General features: G+C 36.0%; 1 protein-coding gene across 2 annotated transcripts in view; it reads right to left on the bottom strand.

Moving 5' to 3' along the window:
* The window catches only part of LOC135071681 (protein grainyhead), a 103,510-nt gene extending 88,625 nt beyond the window's left edge, over positions 1-14,885 (bottom strand). For both annotated transcript variants that reach the window (XM_063965460.1, XM_063965466.1), the window contains exon 1: positions 14,451-14,885. In XM_063965460.1, coding sequence (XP_063821530.1) covers positions 14,451-14,884 — 434 coding nt within the window. In that variant the 5' untranslated portion in view covers position 14,885. The remainder of the gene's footprint in view (positions 1-14,450) is intronic.
* Positions 14,886-17,017: the final 2,132 nt, after the last annotated feature.

Raw genomic sequence — 17,017 nt, 5'->3', positions numbered from 1 at the left:
CTACTGCCCTAGAAAAGTATCTTAATTTTCAAGTTCTATCACATTAGAAGAAAACATAAATGTATGGATAAGTGGCGTGGTACATAATATAGGCAATCAGTTAGACCCTGTGTTTTATATGAAAATATTATGTAACAGGTCCTTTTACCTAAATAACATAATAAAGTTTATTAACATTAATTATGAGAGGAAATTTATAAAGAGGGTTGGATTTTGATTAATTAAGAGTTTAATTAATGCTTGAACTTCACGGGTAGGTACGAAGATAGCGCGTCCGTTAAGATCAATAGAAAAACACCACATCCTATTTTGACAAACTATTGCAAAAAAGATTTGTGAATTGTGTAATAAACGAATAGCTTTATGAGGCAACAATAAAATACGACTTGTCTTATTTGTTTCTACTACGAATAATAAATTTATGTAAATACATTTTATCAAAGCATGTATCTAGGTATTATTATGAAATATATGAGAAATGCATGAATTAACCTCCAAAATCAAAAGGCATTGTGATCAAAAATAGGTATTCTCAAGTTGAAGCGCCGCGTTTTATGTTTGATATGTATATTACTATTAAAATAAATCTCATTAATACCGCAGGCACGTTCGGTGAACAGTCTCAAAGTTAGAATTTGCCCGGTGAATATTTTATGGTTATTTCCTTAGGTCGGGGAACATGAACAAGCTTGTTCTGTGATTTTAAGTTAATCTTATAAATCTCGCCGTTTTCGCAATTACGTAGACGCTAATTCACAGATTTGCCGATAAGAAAATTGTATCGAATTGAACAGAACTCATTCAACATTCCGTGTCTTGCAATCTGAAACGATCTAATGCAAAGATCAAATAGGTATCTGTTGACTAAATTGTTTCCTCAATTCTTACGTTACCAACTACAAATCAAATAAGTAATTAAATGCGCGCCAATTAAGATCTCATAAAAGAGTTCAATTACTCGTAAATTACTAGAGTCACTGAAAATTCGTTGTAAATGACCTGATCAGTTTGCAAAATAATATTTTTCCCTCTTCAAACTAATAAAAGGATAAGTAACTGATAAAAGGTTTGTCGTAACATATATCATAACTACGAGAATACATAACTAGAAACCATTAATCACTTTAACTTTAGAATTTGTGGTAAAAACAGTGTATCGGTCAATAGGTTTATGTGACTTTCTACATAATTGAAAAATATAAGTATTATGTAGTCGTATCATACAGCACAATTAAGTAGAAGTAAAATAGGATTAATAACTAAGGGATCTTAATGATTTAATAAAATGTGTAACGACAGCCCTACCCGCGGCTCGCGAGCGAGAGCTTCTGGAGAAAGTCCACAGCGCCCTGTTATGGCAGCATTTCTCATTCCTTCGAGCCTTTTCTCCTCTATTATCCATGTAAATCTGTCTCTTTTACTTTATAGGTAAGTACGACTGCTATTATTCAATTCGCGACTTAGTTAACGATCACGAGAAATTCCTATTGCAACAGAAAGAAAACACTTATCGAACGTACTCATTGATAGAGCGCCTACCGTATTTCATTTCATACGAATATTAATGACTTCACAAGACAACATCCCATTAAATATTGAAACTCCGAATAAGTAATTAAGGTGGAAGCTATCCCTGGCTAAATAATGATTGCATTTTTCAGAATTGACCCCAATATTAAAGGAACCCGGATGCTTTGCGAAATTAAGCGAGTGTGCATGGTCGCTGTGGCTACATCGTGGTCTTATGAGATGTTGTACAACTTCAAAATATAATTTTAATTCAATTGTCTAGATTGAAGATAAAATCTTAGTACAAGTTACGGTCAATGTATTTAAAACAGTGCCCTGTAAACCAATTGTTGAAATCTTGGTTTAATAACTCACAAATAAATATAAAAGCATGGGGTTAATGCTTATTAATAAGATTGGTTTAAAACATTTGCTAGTTTGCTATGCACTGATAGGACTATACCTAATTAATATAAAGATTTTCCCCAAGGACATTCCTCTAGTTTTTTGCAGCCTGATTAATTAAATTACATTAAAAATAACTAATTATCAAAGAAAATACCTACCTACGAGTATCAAAGTATCCAGAAATTCGTTCCAAATCCAATACCACTTCACTAGTTGTAAGTAAATATAACTAGTCAACAATCATAGAGCAAATTCCTAATAACAATTGAATACATCGTAAAAAGCTTATTGTAACGAACATGGCGACAACGTATAGAAGCTCTAAGTGTTAAAGGTCGTGTAGACAGACCCCAACACTGAGACGCCGTGGCGGCCGCCCATAGAAAGCGTGGTGTTGCGCGGCGAGCGCAGCGCATCAAATCTACACAAGAGTGTGACCTCTGCGAGGCGCGCGCGGCAAGGTCACGAACGCGCGTGCGCGTCAGTCGTGACCCGCTCGCGCTCGCCGGCACGGCACCACGCCACATTCACACTACACACAATACTCCTAAAGTTCCTTATCACTTGCCCCGTGTTGCCATTCCGCCTTACTATAGCTAATACAATTGCCGTGGAAGTATTTAGAACCGCCGCTAGAGCATATCTCGCGTGATTTGATGCTAGACAAATATTTACCAACTTAATTATATCTTTAGTGTTTTAATTCGACGTTCACAACCAATTAGTGTCTGTAGATGTGTACAATGCAGAATAGCTTATTTACGTAATGCCTGATGAGTCTTCATCAGACGTTTATTTATTCAAAAGAGGATGTGATGCGAATGCATTACTTATCTTAAAGTGGCTTTAGTATATGATGCAAGTCAACCTACCAACTCTCGAAGTTCATGTGCTTGATCAAAAATGAGTCACAGCAAAGTTAGATATAATCGCCAAACCGAATAGCGACACGCTGAGATCATTGGGTTAGTTTGTAGCAGCAGCACAACAATTTAATAACTAAGCCTTATACGCTTACGAATAAGTAACATCGAGCCTATAGTAGGTACTGGAATCGAGAGACATTAATTTATAAACGACATTTAATCTGTGCCCAGCATAATTAGATTTCCATTTATGTACTAATTCCACAGTAACATTATTTTAATCGTGATCGATGTTACTCGTAACTGTACTTAATTCCCTTCGTTACAAATACACGTCTGGCTGTCACTTAATGAATAATATGATTCATGTTATTGTTTACAACGCGCAGTAAAGTAATTCTTCTAAAACGCAAATACATAAAACATTTTCGAAGCAACTAAGTAACTACATATGTGGTTTCCTTTATTGACTGTGTTGTACACTCAGCAAACGCATATGTATAGATAGATATATTCGTCTGCTGGAAAAATGTTTTGGAAAACATTTTGACATTACAAAAAAATCGGTTAATAAATAAGTAGTCGGTTACTAAGCTTTTTAAGGTTCCACATTAATACGTCGGCAAATTACGACAAAATAATCATAAGAATCCTAAGCTAAGTACCGATTTTCTTGTTTCCGTTGAATTTTTAGGGTTCCGTAGCCAAATGGTAAAAAACGGAACCCTTATAGATTCGTCATGTCTGTCTGTCCGTCCGTCTGTCCGTCCGTATGTCACAGCCATTTTTTTCCGAAACTATAAGAGCTATACTGTTGAAACTTGGTAGGTAGATGTATTCTGTGAACCGCATTAAGATTTTGATGCAAAATAAAAAAATAATAATAAATATTGGGGGCTCCCCATACTTAGAACTGAAACTCAATTTTTTTTTTTTTCATCAAACACATACGTGTAGGGTATCTATGGATAGGTGTTCAAAAATGATATCGAGGTTTCTAAAATAATTTTTTTCTAAACCGAATAGTTTGCGTGACAGACGCTTCCCCTCTAACTTCTAAAATAAGAAAATGAAAAATCTAAAAAAAACATATGATGTACATTACTATAAAAACTACCAACGAAAATTGTTTTGAACGAGATCTAGTAAGTAGTTTTTTTTTAATACCTCTTAAATCGTAAACCGCTTATTACCGCGTAATCTTTCATAGAAATAACTTAAATTTAAAAAAAAATTCATAAATCAATGGTACGGAACCCTTTGTGCGTGAGTCCGACACGCACTTGGCCGGTTTTTATACAACCACTTAACTTTACAAGTAAGCAGTAGGTACATGACAAATTATTAAAAATTTAATGTAAATTAAATGAAGTTAATTAAAAAAATATGTAATACGCTACGTTTGTTTATAATTTTCAGAAAACTGTTCACAGTTTAAATAATTGCCAAGCAGTCCGCCCTACACACACACTTTGTTTACATAGCTTATAAATCTTTCTAATGCAATGTGACTCAAAACTCAAACATTGAATTAGTTTAATTTCCGATTTTTCAACCAGCCGATTCCATAATACTCGCATTGTTTCTCATATTAGGAAAATGAACTCAACTTAATATTTCATGAACTGGCTGTTGTCTTCAACAAAGCTTATCGCAACTTTTATTGAATAGAAAAATCACACCTGCTGTATAATGGATTTGACAATTTGCAAGTTTTGTTATAAGTTTACATAGGCGGAAAGCAGTTAGGAGTAACGGTTGATTGTCGTGTGCCTTATACGCGCTGGAGGAGAGAGCCGAGAATGGGATACATTATTCAAGGGGATCATTTACATCGCGGCGCGGCGGACGTGGCGGGCCGCGTCTCCTTCTATGTACTGAAGGCTCGCTTGGCACTCTGTCTCGCAAAAAACCAACCATATTGCTCCTTGGAAGCTTTCTTTTTTTAATCCACTCGAGGAATTCACTTAATGATCGTACCTACACAATATATAGATCGAATTGAATTGAATTAAAAGATAAACTTTTTAAAGTTCGTAAAGCTTTAACGAAAATAATTAACAGCGCATATTTCTGCTTACCACGAAGTCCGTTACGATAAAGGCTTTCATGGAAATGTTTTGGAATTTTTAAGGAGATATGTAATAAAACAACCACTGAAATCAATGAAACAATAGCGAAAATAACTATAAAAAACATTGATCTACATGCTTATGAATTTTGCCCAAGATAAATGTTAATGCTAATGAAGAAGTAAAAAGATAGCAGTTAAAATATCAACGAGACGTATTATTGTAATTCCAGTAGCTAGTGCCAATTATGTGGTGTAATTATATTGGCATCTGAAAACATTGGTGAGGCGAGTGAGAGGCGCGCCCTTGCGGCGGGTCCTTGCCACAATGTCGTCGAAGTTCGGCCCCTGCGCACCCTCGGCGGACTGCATGTGAGAGAATGTATAACCTTTACAACGCACCACATTAATGTTTACAAAGAATTTGATTCAACTAAGCTGTTGGAATTGAAAAGTCTTTCTGGAAAACTTCATGAACACACCTTAGGGATAACTTTACAATAAGTTTTATTCTTACAATAAAAAGCTCATAGAGTGTAGATTAAAAAAATATTATTTTATTTATTAGAAATCGTCTGCGATTGGTTAATTGAGTAGGTAATGTGTTTTTATAAACTGCCCCCGACTATGCTTTTATGATTTTATTTATGTAAGAACGAAGTATATTATTATTCTGTGGTAAGATCAACTTGGTCATCAGTATCGGTATTTAAAAAATAAAAGACCATCAGAGACAAGACAAAGTGACTTTGAATGTGCTTGAGGATATTCCAGCTTAAAAAACTGTGTTTAATGTATCACTTTAATCAAAATATTATTACCTGAAAGTGAACATAATACAACAACAATGAATGATGGATCTCCCTTGCGGAAGAACAAAAGAAAATATTCAGGAAAAATCCTGAAAATTTGCTATGTAACGAACATTTAATCCATTTAGTTAGTAGATATAAATAAATACAGCTATAACAATAAATTCAATTATGTGACTATCATAAAACTCAGCTAATCAAGACTTGTTTATTATAAATAAATAAGTATAAGTAGGTAAGCAAGCAGGTATTTACTAAATTCCCTTTTAATTGCCCTTTAGTCCTTCTCTAGTCGCAGAGCTAATATCTTACAAGGAATAACCACGAATGAGGTACAAAAGTAGAGCTAGTGAGGTAAAGAGGTATCCTCGCCTCGAGACAAATATTTGCCAATTACCTATAGAATTCAAACTCGCGACCACTGACTTTGAAGTAATAGATCTATATCAGACGGACGCTATTTATACATATATTTATACATTTTAATATCAAATAGTCAAGGTATAGTCGACAGTATATATCAGACTGTACATTTTTGTTTTACAAAATCGCTTTTATTACCGTAGGCTATCGTAGGTAACATGATCTATTGTCATCAAGACAAGATGGTTATAAAGCTCTTTCTTTTATTAATATTTAAGAATACTAAACAATTATTACTATTATAGTAAACTGTCTATACTCCAGGGATTATTATAAACAAATAGGTGTCTGTCTATATCTAATCGCAGCAAGTCTTTGATGCTTTATTCAGTCTACGTGAAAAATATTTCAACACTTAAAATAAAGCGTTAAGCAAACTACACTTTCTTTACTTTACATTCTTATTAGATTAGAAAGAAAACATAATTTAGTTGGGTTTACTTTTATGTGCCTTGTCTAGGATTGTGGAGGTCATATAGCCAATGTTCTTATGTAATAACTAGACTTGACAAATCTAGGGTGTTAGTCTAGCTTAGACAAGCCGGACTAGACATAACAACACTAGGGCCCGTATTACCAAACGACACTCCAAGGACCTACACGTATTGTTCTAACAACTAAACCAATTATAAGCTTGATCCATGCTTGAGTTTGAAATCGAGCTTTGTATTTTATATTTTATTTCATAAAATAGACCTACTACTCGTACCTATAACAAAGATGACCACATAATTACGTACGAGTATGTGTGACAGTTAATTACGCTAATTTTACACTTTGTAACAAGTTAGTGTTTATGACTATGTGAATGGTATGTGGACTTTTAGATATACCATCTTCTTTTCAGCAATATAATTTACAAGTGAGACTATTCAATAGACCACAGGTTTGTGTTTATCCTGTTGTAGGCATATAATACACACAAAAAAGACAAATTTTATTTAATTGTATTTTAAAAAATGTATTTTGAAATCTATATTTTTCCATGATCAACATCTATGTTAGCAAATTAGAATTCAAATGCTAGTTTTTTCACAGTGTTAGAGTCAAAACATTTTGATACTAAACTGAAACCCCATTTTAAAAATATGTTGCATTACGAGCCAATAGGGCTACTTAATTGGACTACAATAATCAACCAAAGCAAAAATACAAAAAGATAGTGAACAATTTAAATTTTGATTGTGTGGGCATTTTAATCAGATTACCTATTTTTACTTATTGCGATGTTTTACCTGGAATATCTAATCAAATTAAATTACAGTAACGTGTTACTTGGATTAATTCTACTCTTCGATAAGTTGATTTTAATTTCAGCACCATTAAAATAAATGTTTATAAGTAAGTACGATGTATAATATGATTAATTTATGAATACTTTTTTGCCTGTTTGATGTTCCTGTGCTTGCTATACTTTACTGACAAACGTTTTTGGTGACATTAAGGCGAGGCGATATCTCAACATCTAACCTAAGTCTGAACCACTGGCACAGCTTTTTCAAGGGTTAAATTAAGTACTTTAAAGCTTACAAATATCACTTGAAATACATTCCTAATTTTAAATTATAATAACATGAGTATAATTGAATCTAAAACCCATTTCTAGTTAAGTTATTTGTAGACATTAGTTCTCAGTGTCATTATATTAAATTAAAAAAATATCGTGAATAAAACGTATTTAGTTAAACGTAATAGCTAATGCCAGTACAACGCAAAAAACAGGTATTGTTACTCAAAAAACTTTCACGTACTTGTAAGTGTTATCTTGAAATTGGTCTGAATTGTGATCATATGAACCCATATATTATTATAATAGCAGGCCGTATAACGAATCAAGTTAATAAAAACGTACATTCATATACTTATATGGTAAAGCTAGCCTTGTTGACGTCTGTTTCTCTCGCTCGCCCAAGCAAGCTTCGTATATTCCGTCCCCGTCACTAATAAGCAACAGATCATCGGTCTATGTGTGAGTGACACTCAAACATTACTGGTGTCTGTATGTCTGCGTAAGATTTCAATGTGATGTGCATGACGTGATGAATAAACAGTTTTTCGATTTTACGTTTCAATTATTTTACTGATGTAATATATGCAAATATCTGTCTTAATTTAGAAACATTTATTCGAAATGATAGTATAAAACGATCAATTTATAAAAGCTAATGAAAGTTCTTGCAATAAACCAATCCAAAGGAATCATGTTTCAGTTCAATTATATTTTTGTTATAAATAAATGTTTCCGAATTAGTTAAAACTAAAATTACTATAGAAAGATAGTTAACATTATTGAGGATGCTAATGTAGCAGAATTGACACCGATGTTATGTTTTACAACGTTGTAGTTACTTAGTTAACTCGTTTTTACACTACAGTTGTAAAGTGGTGCAGCTTGACCAAGTGATAAAATGTTAATGAATTTTTCTTTATATAGATGTCGCAAATTGGACTTATTAACATTTATTACCGACGATCGTAATAAACATTAAATATCTAATGACTGCAAATTGGTAGAGCACAGCTTCGACAATACAAGGTGTTAACTAACTTGCTTTCGGACTAACAGGATGCTCGGAGTAATAAACGATTCATAAAATGACAGATATTACTCTACCATCGAATCAATCAATAAAAATATTAAAAGATATTTAACATAATACAATGGCTTAAAAATTAGATAGGTACTCAATATCATGTCATCATTACTTCTCAAATGTATTCGTGTTCAGTGCCCAGCAGGAGGCTTCAACCTGTACCAACCTTTCAGTTCAGTAACTACCACAAGATGACCGACCAAAAAAGGAATTACGGCCTCCACGCATGAAACGAAACTCTCGTACAACGCCATTTTCAATGAAGATAATTGTTAATTACTAGCTCGACCACAAACAAAGGGCAAACAACGGTACCCAAATCTTCGGCGTCCGTCTTAAAAAGATTTCAACCACAGCAATGGACTCCTGAGCGAAAAACAAAACCGCGCCCGAACACATAACTTCCTTATGCCGCCCTGCGCTGGACTTTCAATTTCACTCGTATTCCTGATCGCATAGAATTTGTTTTGAATTGGACGCGTACCGGCAGCCGCGATAACCACCGCACCGATGCTGCCTTACGATTTCAAACCTTGATGGCAGATAATAAAACTCTATAATACATTTACTCTCCGATACGATTATGGCTCCACAAGAAAAAAGCATAAAGGTTTACCCACTTCTGATTGTGGCTATGACCTTTTAGTACATAAAATTTGCCATTCAAGAAATACTAATAAATAAAATAAACATTAAGATTCCTTCAATAAGGATCTTTTATTGATAGGCAATTTTATAAATTTGTTATCGAAACGGGGAACATAGTCACTCACTAAACTTGCCCAATAATTACCTATCTGTCCCCAACGAAGTTAATCTTGTTTTGTAGAAGTTTTTACTAGACTAGTCTTGAACTTTGTGGTTTGTTTCTTGGAATTACGAAACGTAGATCAAAGGAGACCTCCGACTCACAATAAGGCTCCGCGATCCACAGTGTTCTTACGATCGAAAGAAATTTTATCCCCCGCCGAGATTTGCTTCGGACGATTGGATGCTGTCAGTGCTTAAAGCCTGATTACACAACATATAATAAACAAAGAAGAACGTAAGCACGATGCTTATGATATTTAACTAAAAATTACAACAATTTCCCCTTCATACTATTTTACCATCGCCGCCGCAAAGTAAATCTGAATATAATAAGTAATTTTGTAAATCATCACAATTAATTTTGTCGTCTTAAATATAGTTTTAAATATCGACTGACAGTGGTCAAAATATTTCATCGTTATTGTTTATCGATTTTGTTATATCTACATAACATAATATTTGTTCGCTCTCGTAGTGGTGTGAATCAGTCTTAAAGTTCCATCGATGGAGCTTCCATGTGTGCTTGCGTGTACGATCGCTCGCACCTATACCTCCTTGTGATGGGAAGTGAACCCTTTACGCGGGGAAACCGTTTTTTATTTGCACTCGGACAGCGGCATCAGGTAGAAAGGATGATCGTTAATTTTTAGAGGACACAATGAACTTTGTGTTTATACGGTCACTGTTGACTTCTTGACATCTAAATGTGATCTTTTGGAACTCTCGACTACACGCGGTTTGTGAATATTATCACGTGTTCTAAGAAAATATATCAGTTGACGGAATTTATCGTTCGCTGGTTGGTTTATGAATAATTTGAATATTAGCGGAGGAATGCGCGTGTAATAAATGACGTCAGCAACGGATTAACTCCCACACGGCGCGCGGCGCGGCGCGCGCGCGCTTCGGGAGTAGCCGAGCGCCCGTTGATGTCTTTTGCTAAGGGCTTTAATGCCTCCCGCTTTCACGAGTTTATTGACCCCATCTTTCATATTTCGCAATCGTTTTTAATAAATTTAGTTAATAAAACGTCTGAGAAAATTATAATATTTTTATCAGAACATTATACTACCTCGATTTTAGAGGCAAACTCGTACAGTATCCGACGAAAATTCAAAAATATAACGTACTACAAAGGCAAGAAACTGAACGAAATTGATACGACGCCACAAAGAGTCCACTAAAGCTGGTGCCGACAGATAAAAAGTGTATATAACTGTTATGATTTCCAAAAAAAGCGGTTTACTGGCCAAATAATTACATTAAATAATAATGATTGGGGCGAGAACCGAAGCGATGGTCGCGCGCATCTTGAGGGCTCGGCGGGCGAGGCAGTAAAATAAGGCTGCGGCGCGCGGGCCGCGGGACGGGCGGCAGCGGCGGACTCCGCATCTTATCAAACCAATAATAATATGTATAGTACATAAGAAATTTTAACCAAATTAGCCGTATGAAGGTATTCGTCCAAAACTCGATTGATATTGATACCTACTTTCATTTATTTCAATTGCTCATTCAATACATATTTGTAAACCCCAAAAATAACAATACGAAGATACAAACTATTATTTAAAAACGCACAGTACGTAATAGCATATTTTTAGATAATTTAATTCACACGAGGTCCAAGGCAATTTAATTTCTATTATGATGTCTGCCAACACAATAAATCGTAGTATATTTATAGATACGTAATGATGTAACTACCAAACTATCAAGAGCGATAAGAATCGCAACTTACTGGCTCATTCAAATATATTCTATTGTTTAAAATATATGATTTCAAATAATAGCTATTTTAGTATTATGAATAGTAATCTTCTAAATTAAACTCCTTCATTATGAATACGTTTATGAATGGAACTGAAGTCGAATTATGTAATGATAATTCTACTCGAAGATTAGATAAATACACCATAATATCAATTTTGACTGCCTACTCGTACCTATCTCCTCGCTTAAAACCGTAATTTCTTTTTTATTTATAAACCATTTACACTGTGAACATTTCATTTCTTTACATTCATAAAACTATTATGTATTAGAAACTTCGATTAAATATCTAATAGAAAGATTTCTTGTGCTCGTAATTTTCGTAGTAGTGTGCTACGAAAGTTGCTACGAAAAATCTGTAACAAATTATTTACAAATATCGTGATTTTTAATAAATTTATGTGTATATTTGTGCTTTCTTCAGCGGCTCGATTATCACTTGGGCCGCGTCCCAACAAAAAGCCATCATTAAAGAGTTGGAGGCGCGGCGCGACCGCTGCAGCCTCCACGCACCTCCTAAACGATCAGCCGGAGGTTTTGTATTTACAGCTTAAAACCTGTGCTGTAATCATTCATTTTCATTATTAGAAAACGTATAATGATGCATTATTTTCATTATACATATTATAATTATCGTTTCTCTGAAACGAACAGTATATTCACTACGGTTAAAATATGTTACATTCGTTAAAGTTGTTACGGATATCAGTTGTAGATACTATTCATCGATTATATCTGATGTTAGAAATTAATTTGCATACCTAATCATAACCTATTGATTGTGAGCAATATTATTCATATTTCATCGCGTGCCTCTACGAGTATGCCTACTAATTTAAGTACCAAAATGTTTTACGACATGTAATACTCGTATGTACTTATTTCTCTGAACAAAACCGTTATAAACCTTTTTATTCCTAGACAATACTATGTTTTGTTGAATAATCTATACAGCATAATTAAAAATAATTTTAAGAACTTAGGCCTGGTTTCTGAATTGAAGTTTTTAGCTTCAGCGTGCTCATTTTCTACTTAAATACGAACTTTTCATATTAAGCTTTAAATCTCAATTCAGAAACTGCGGTTTAGGTGTCTAACTAAGTATATTAGTTTATTTATATTTGTTAATTTAGGTACCTAATTATTTTAAAACAATGAAATAGACGGCCAACAGATACTATCTCTATCATCCCAAAAAGTAAAGATGTATCGACAGAGGTGACTCAAGTCAAATAAGTATAATATGCTTACTTGCATACTAGCTATACTCGTATAATAAAATATTTATTACACATAGGTACTTAGATAAGATATAAATAAACAAAGTAATTTAAGTAATCAATTAAATGAAATATAACGAGATCTCAAACTCCAAACCACAAATCACATCGCACGATTTAAGTGCAGTCCATTATGAATGTAACAATAACCGAATGAACGAGCGTGGAGCGCGTCAACTTGAATAGAAGCCACCGGCAGAACTCGTCTGGGCGGTAAACAGACGTAACTAATTTTACTACACTCTACGTACACGTAGGATATATCGACGTCATGCTATTTGAATGACATGCACGTGGTTAGTTTTTGCAACACAACATCGTGTTTATGCGCTCGCATATTGCAGCAGTAATCGACACGACATCATATAATATTACTAGACATGTTACGTACTCTCCCACAGTTCTCTTAGGCGTTCAGTTATAACCGGAGGTATCTCTCAAGCCAGAGGACCAAACTAGAAAGCTGACAGTGACCGCGCGACCCCTAGACAACGTTGTATCTCAAGCCTCAACAATGTACCGATACACGCTTATAATAGCACACAATACATTCTGGAAAGTGCACAATTTGCATTGTCTGACCTGACCCCATAGAACCAATTCCTTCAAAATAAACTTGAAATACTCAACATGTTGGAACAAACCATAACATAATCCAAAACATAGTTATGTCAGACGTTATGTGAGAGTCAAACGCATGTTTTTTCTACGAACTAAAAGAATTTTATATTCTACAGCTCTCAGTATAAAAGTAACCGATTAGTTTATGATAGAAAACGAATAGCTAGATAGATACTCGTATAATGGCAGTTGACTACATCACAGCATCGAAATGTGATCGTATGGTGTCCGGCGCGAGTCTAGGGTCACCACATACAAAAGATAACGACAAAATAAAAGCGCATAACGTGTGGAATAAGACACCATATACTTCTTAATGAATTTGCAGTATAATGCATAAATTACCAATCGATTCGATCAATCATATCATTATTTTTAAAAGAAAGTTCAGTCTTAAATGTAGTAAGTGGGAGTGTTTCTTGTCATAACTCACGAGAACCATTAATCCGTGTCTTGTAAACAAAGGAATATATGAACCTGTTTTGTTCTGTTTCATGTTTGGAGTGGTAAAAACGGAACATGTGATTCCGGAATATTCCCTGAAACAAGTTGGTTTTGGCAACCCGAGGCGGACGGCGAGCGCTGGCGGCTGCGGCGCGGGCGCAGCTCTCGCGGCAAGTTCAAGGTGAGCGCGTCGCTCCGCCCACACGCGCCGCTCCCAGCGCACAACCGTTACACTACTGGACCTCTACCTCTACTCCGGCAAACACCTCATTCCTCAAACTACATGAGCACACAACACTCACTTGTACAAACAATGCGTTGTTACATTCAGCCTTACGAGGTGCCAAACCACTGACATAATAATTTGAGTAATTAGGTGCCATTAGTTTGTACCAGATCAAAAGGTAATTAATGTACTCAGCAGGCTCACACAAAATTAATAGAGCGTTCGTTTGTGTGTCATTATTATTAAGTAATACCAAATAGATGCCCAATTTATTCTGCCAAGTAGTTCCAACTTGTTGTTTGTTCCAAATCATATGGTGAAAATACAAGTTACCTAGTAAGTAGGTACCTACCCTACCTAAGAATATGCCATCATTATAAAACTTTGTATTTTAATATCAATAAAATAAACCTTACATACTTTATTCATATAATGGAGATGGAATTTCCCACTATCAAATTCAGAGACACCTGGCAACGGAGCAATTTAAAATTCAGCTCTTAAATAACAAGCCAATAAAATCGATAATAAATTATTCTCACGGTGTTATTTTTCGACACAAGATAAAATAACGTCGAATGGTTTGGGAATACATTAAATACTTTCAATTTACCTGGGTATCGCGATGACCTGCCCGAGCTCGTCCACCACGTGGTCGGCGATGACCAGCACCGTCTGGCCCTGCCCGGGCGGCCCCACCACCACGGACACGCCGCCGTCCACCAGCTGCCCGCCGCCGCTCACGAGCTGGCCGTCGTCCAGCTGGCCGCTTATCATCTCGACGCGCTTCTGGTCCGGCGTCGTGGTGTAGATCACGGTCTGCTTGTCGTCTTCGTATATGAGATCGATGGGCGTCTTCTCGTCTATGGACTCCATGCCCTGGTCGTAGACGTCCGGCTGGACGGGGACTTTGTTGTCGGGGGCGTAGGCGGCGAGTTCGTGGGGCGAGTGTCGGTAGGAGTGGGCCTCGGGGGGGTACCCGTCGTCGGAGTCGATCTCGACCTTGTGGGGCGGGTAGTAGTCGTGCGCGGGCTGCACGGGCGTCATGGTGGCGAGCACGGCGTGCGCGGGCGCGGGCGAGCGCGGCGCGGACGCGGGCGAGCGCGGGCTGCGGCGCTCGTCGGCCGCGGGCGCCGGCGGCGGCGACGCGGACATCACGCCGTACCTCGACGCTGTCGGCGACGTCTTTGTGCGGGCGGAGGCTCCGTTTAGGAGCACCCCGCTCAACACTCGACTCCCCCGAATATTTATATCTGGAATCACATAAAGATACATATCAATCTCATGTTTCAACTTGTCAATGTCAATGAAAAATGTACTCGTTCAACCCTCAAGATAATATTATGCCAATAACAGTTTCCCTTTTTAGAACATGGTTTATTTTCATTATGCTCATTAGCACCAGTGTTTTTTTCTCTCCTCGTATCCCCATCTCTCCTTTCAAAAAATTTGACTAAGACAGAAATGTTGTAAAGAAACTGGTAAAAACTATTCAAATTGATTTACAAGTGAGTTCTACTCGGAAATCAATCCAATATCACAAGATCAAGACAGCCTAACTTTTTAAATATGTACTACATACACTAGGGCAGCTAGCAGCAACTTATACTGAATACATTTAAGCCTATAAACAAAAGTGCTTACCAATAATAAATTCTAACCAGAAAAGTTAAAAGTAATTGGTAGCTCCTAAAACAAATAACAACTATCTCACAACTCAAAACATAATTTCCGTAACTTGTCAAAAGTTATCAAACAACGATCGCTGTCTTAAATTCATTAGAGTGAGAAATGAACATGCCAATTAGACGATCACTGTTATCTACAAATTACGACATTCAGAAAGTATCAGATAGTAGAGTCGCATAATCTTTTTCCTTAAGATCAGTTCATAAAGTTTAATATTCGATGGTAGGTAGGTATAGTCACTATTAATAGACAAAACAACAATAACATCAACATGTTACGCTGTTATTTAAGCTAATAACATAAATCGATAAACGAACACCGAGGATTGTAAGACGCTACCCTGTATTGTATCGCTGCTGAAGTTAAGTGGAAGACCAGTTATAATATGAAAGAGTATTATTTAAGCCAAGGACGTCGAACTAACAGCTGATTTAAATCCAGTTAGAAAAGAACAAGTATCGAGTGGCACCTGATCGGCGAGAAGCGCCCGAACTCGTTCACAAACCACCCTGCTCCGGCGCACGGGCTCCTCGCAAACTGGTACCCAAACCCACGTGCCTGCCAAACTTGTCGCTGGACCATACCATAACATTCAACCACTACTAACTATGCAACCAAAAACATACAACTCCAAATAGCGTAAAAATACTCAAATTTCGTCGCCACGCACAAGGAAAATTATAGGTATTTCTATTACGCATTCGTAATTAATCGCAAGTTCGTTAGCTAATTACGAAACCACGATCGGCCGATAACCATCAAAATGTTATTTTGTTCAGATACTCGAATGCAACGTAAGCATTCGTTCTTGTTTCATAAAAAAACAAAAAGAACTTGCATTATTGCTTCAGAAGCCGTACAGAGAGACTGCCTTCGATCGATAGCTTGCTACGGAGGCTGAGGTTCACGCGAACGTGTGACAAGGACAGTAATACCGTAATGGTAATAGCGCGAGCGAGAGATAATCAGTTTCTCAAGACCAGTATTAATCCTGTATATTAAGGAATTTCACGATTTAAAAATCTTCTTTGTCTGTATTGAACTCTACAAAACATGGAAACACTTTTGCATTTAGTTAACTAGCATGATAAAACAGTAATCTAAGTAATCATACCTACTCATCATTTTAAAGCCAATTAGGGAAATACATGACTATCAGAAGATACTACTTAGAAGATAATAGTGACTTCCTTTAAGTACAAGTAGTTTAAATTACAACGATTTCTAACATTCTAGGTAGTTATAACCTTACATCAAACATAAAGGGCATTTATTATTACCTAATTCAGTAAATATTCAGCCTTTCAACTACAAAAGAACAGTTTACATTTATTTCAGTATTCTATTATAATCTCAACTGAAACAACTTCAGAAACATACAATCGCGTTCTAAATTGAATCTAATTTGATTCGAAAATACAGATGACGTCTTTGTTGATTCCGAGCCTGCACCATTCCCTCCTCTCAGCAAGAGGAAAAACAAAATTACAA

The sequence above is a fragment of the Ostrinia nubilalis genome, chromosome 1 (assembly GCF_963855985.1).
Source record: "Ostrinia nubilalis chromosome 1, ilOstNubi1.1, whole genome shotgun sequence".
NCBI classification, from domain to species: Eukaryota; Metazoa; Arthropoda; class Insecta; order Lepidoptera; family Crambidae; genus Ostrinia; species Ostrinia nubilalis.
This window is presented reverse-complemented; position numbering and strand designations above follow the sequence as displayed.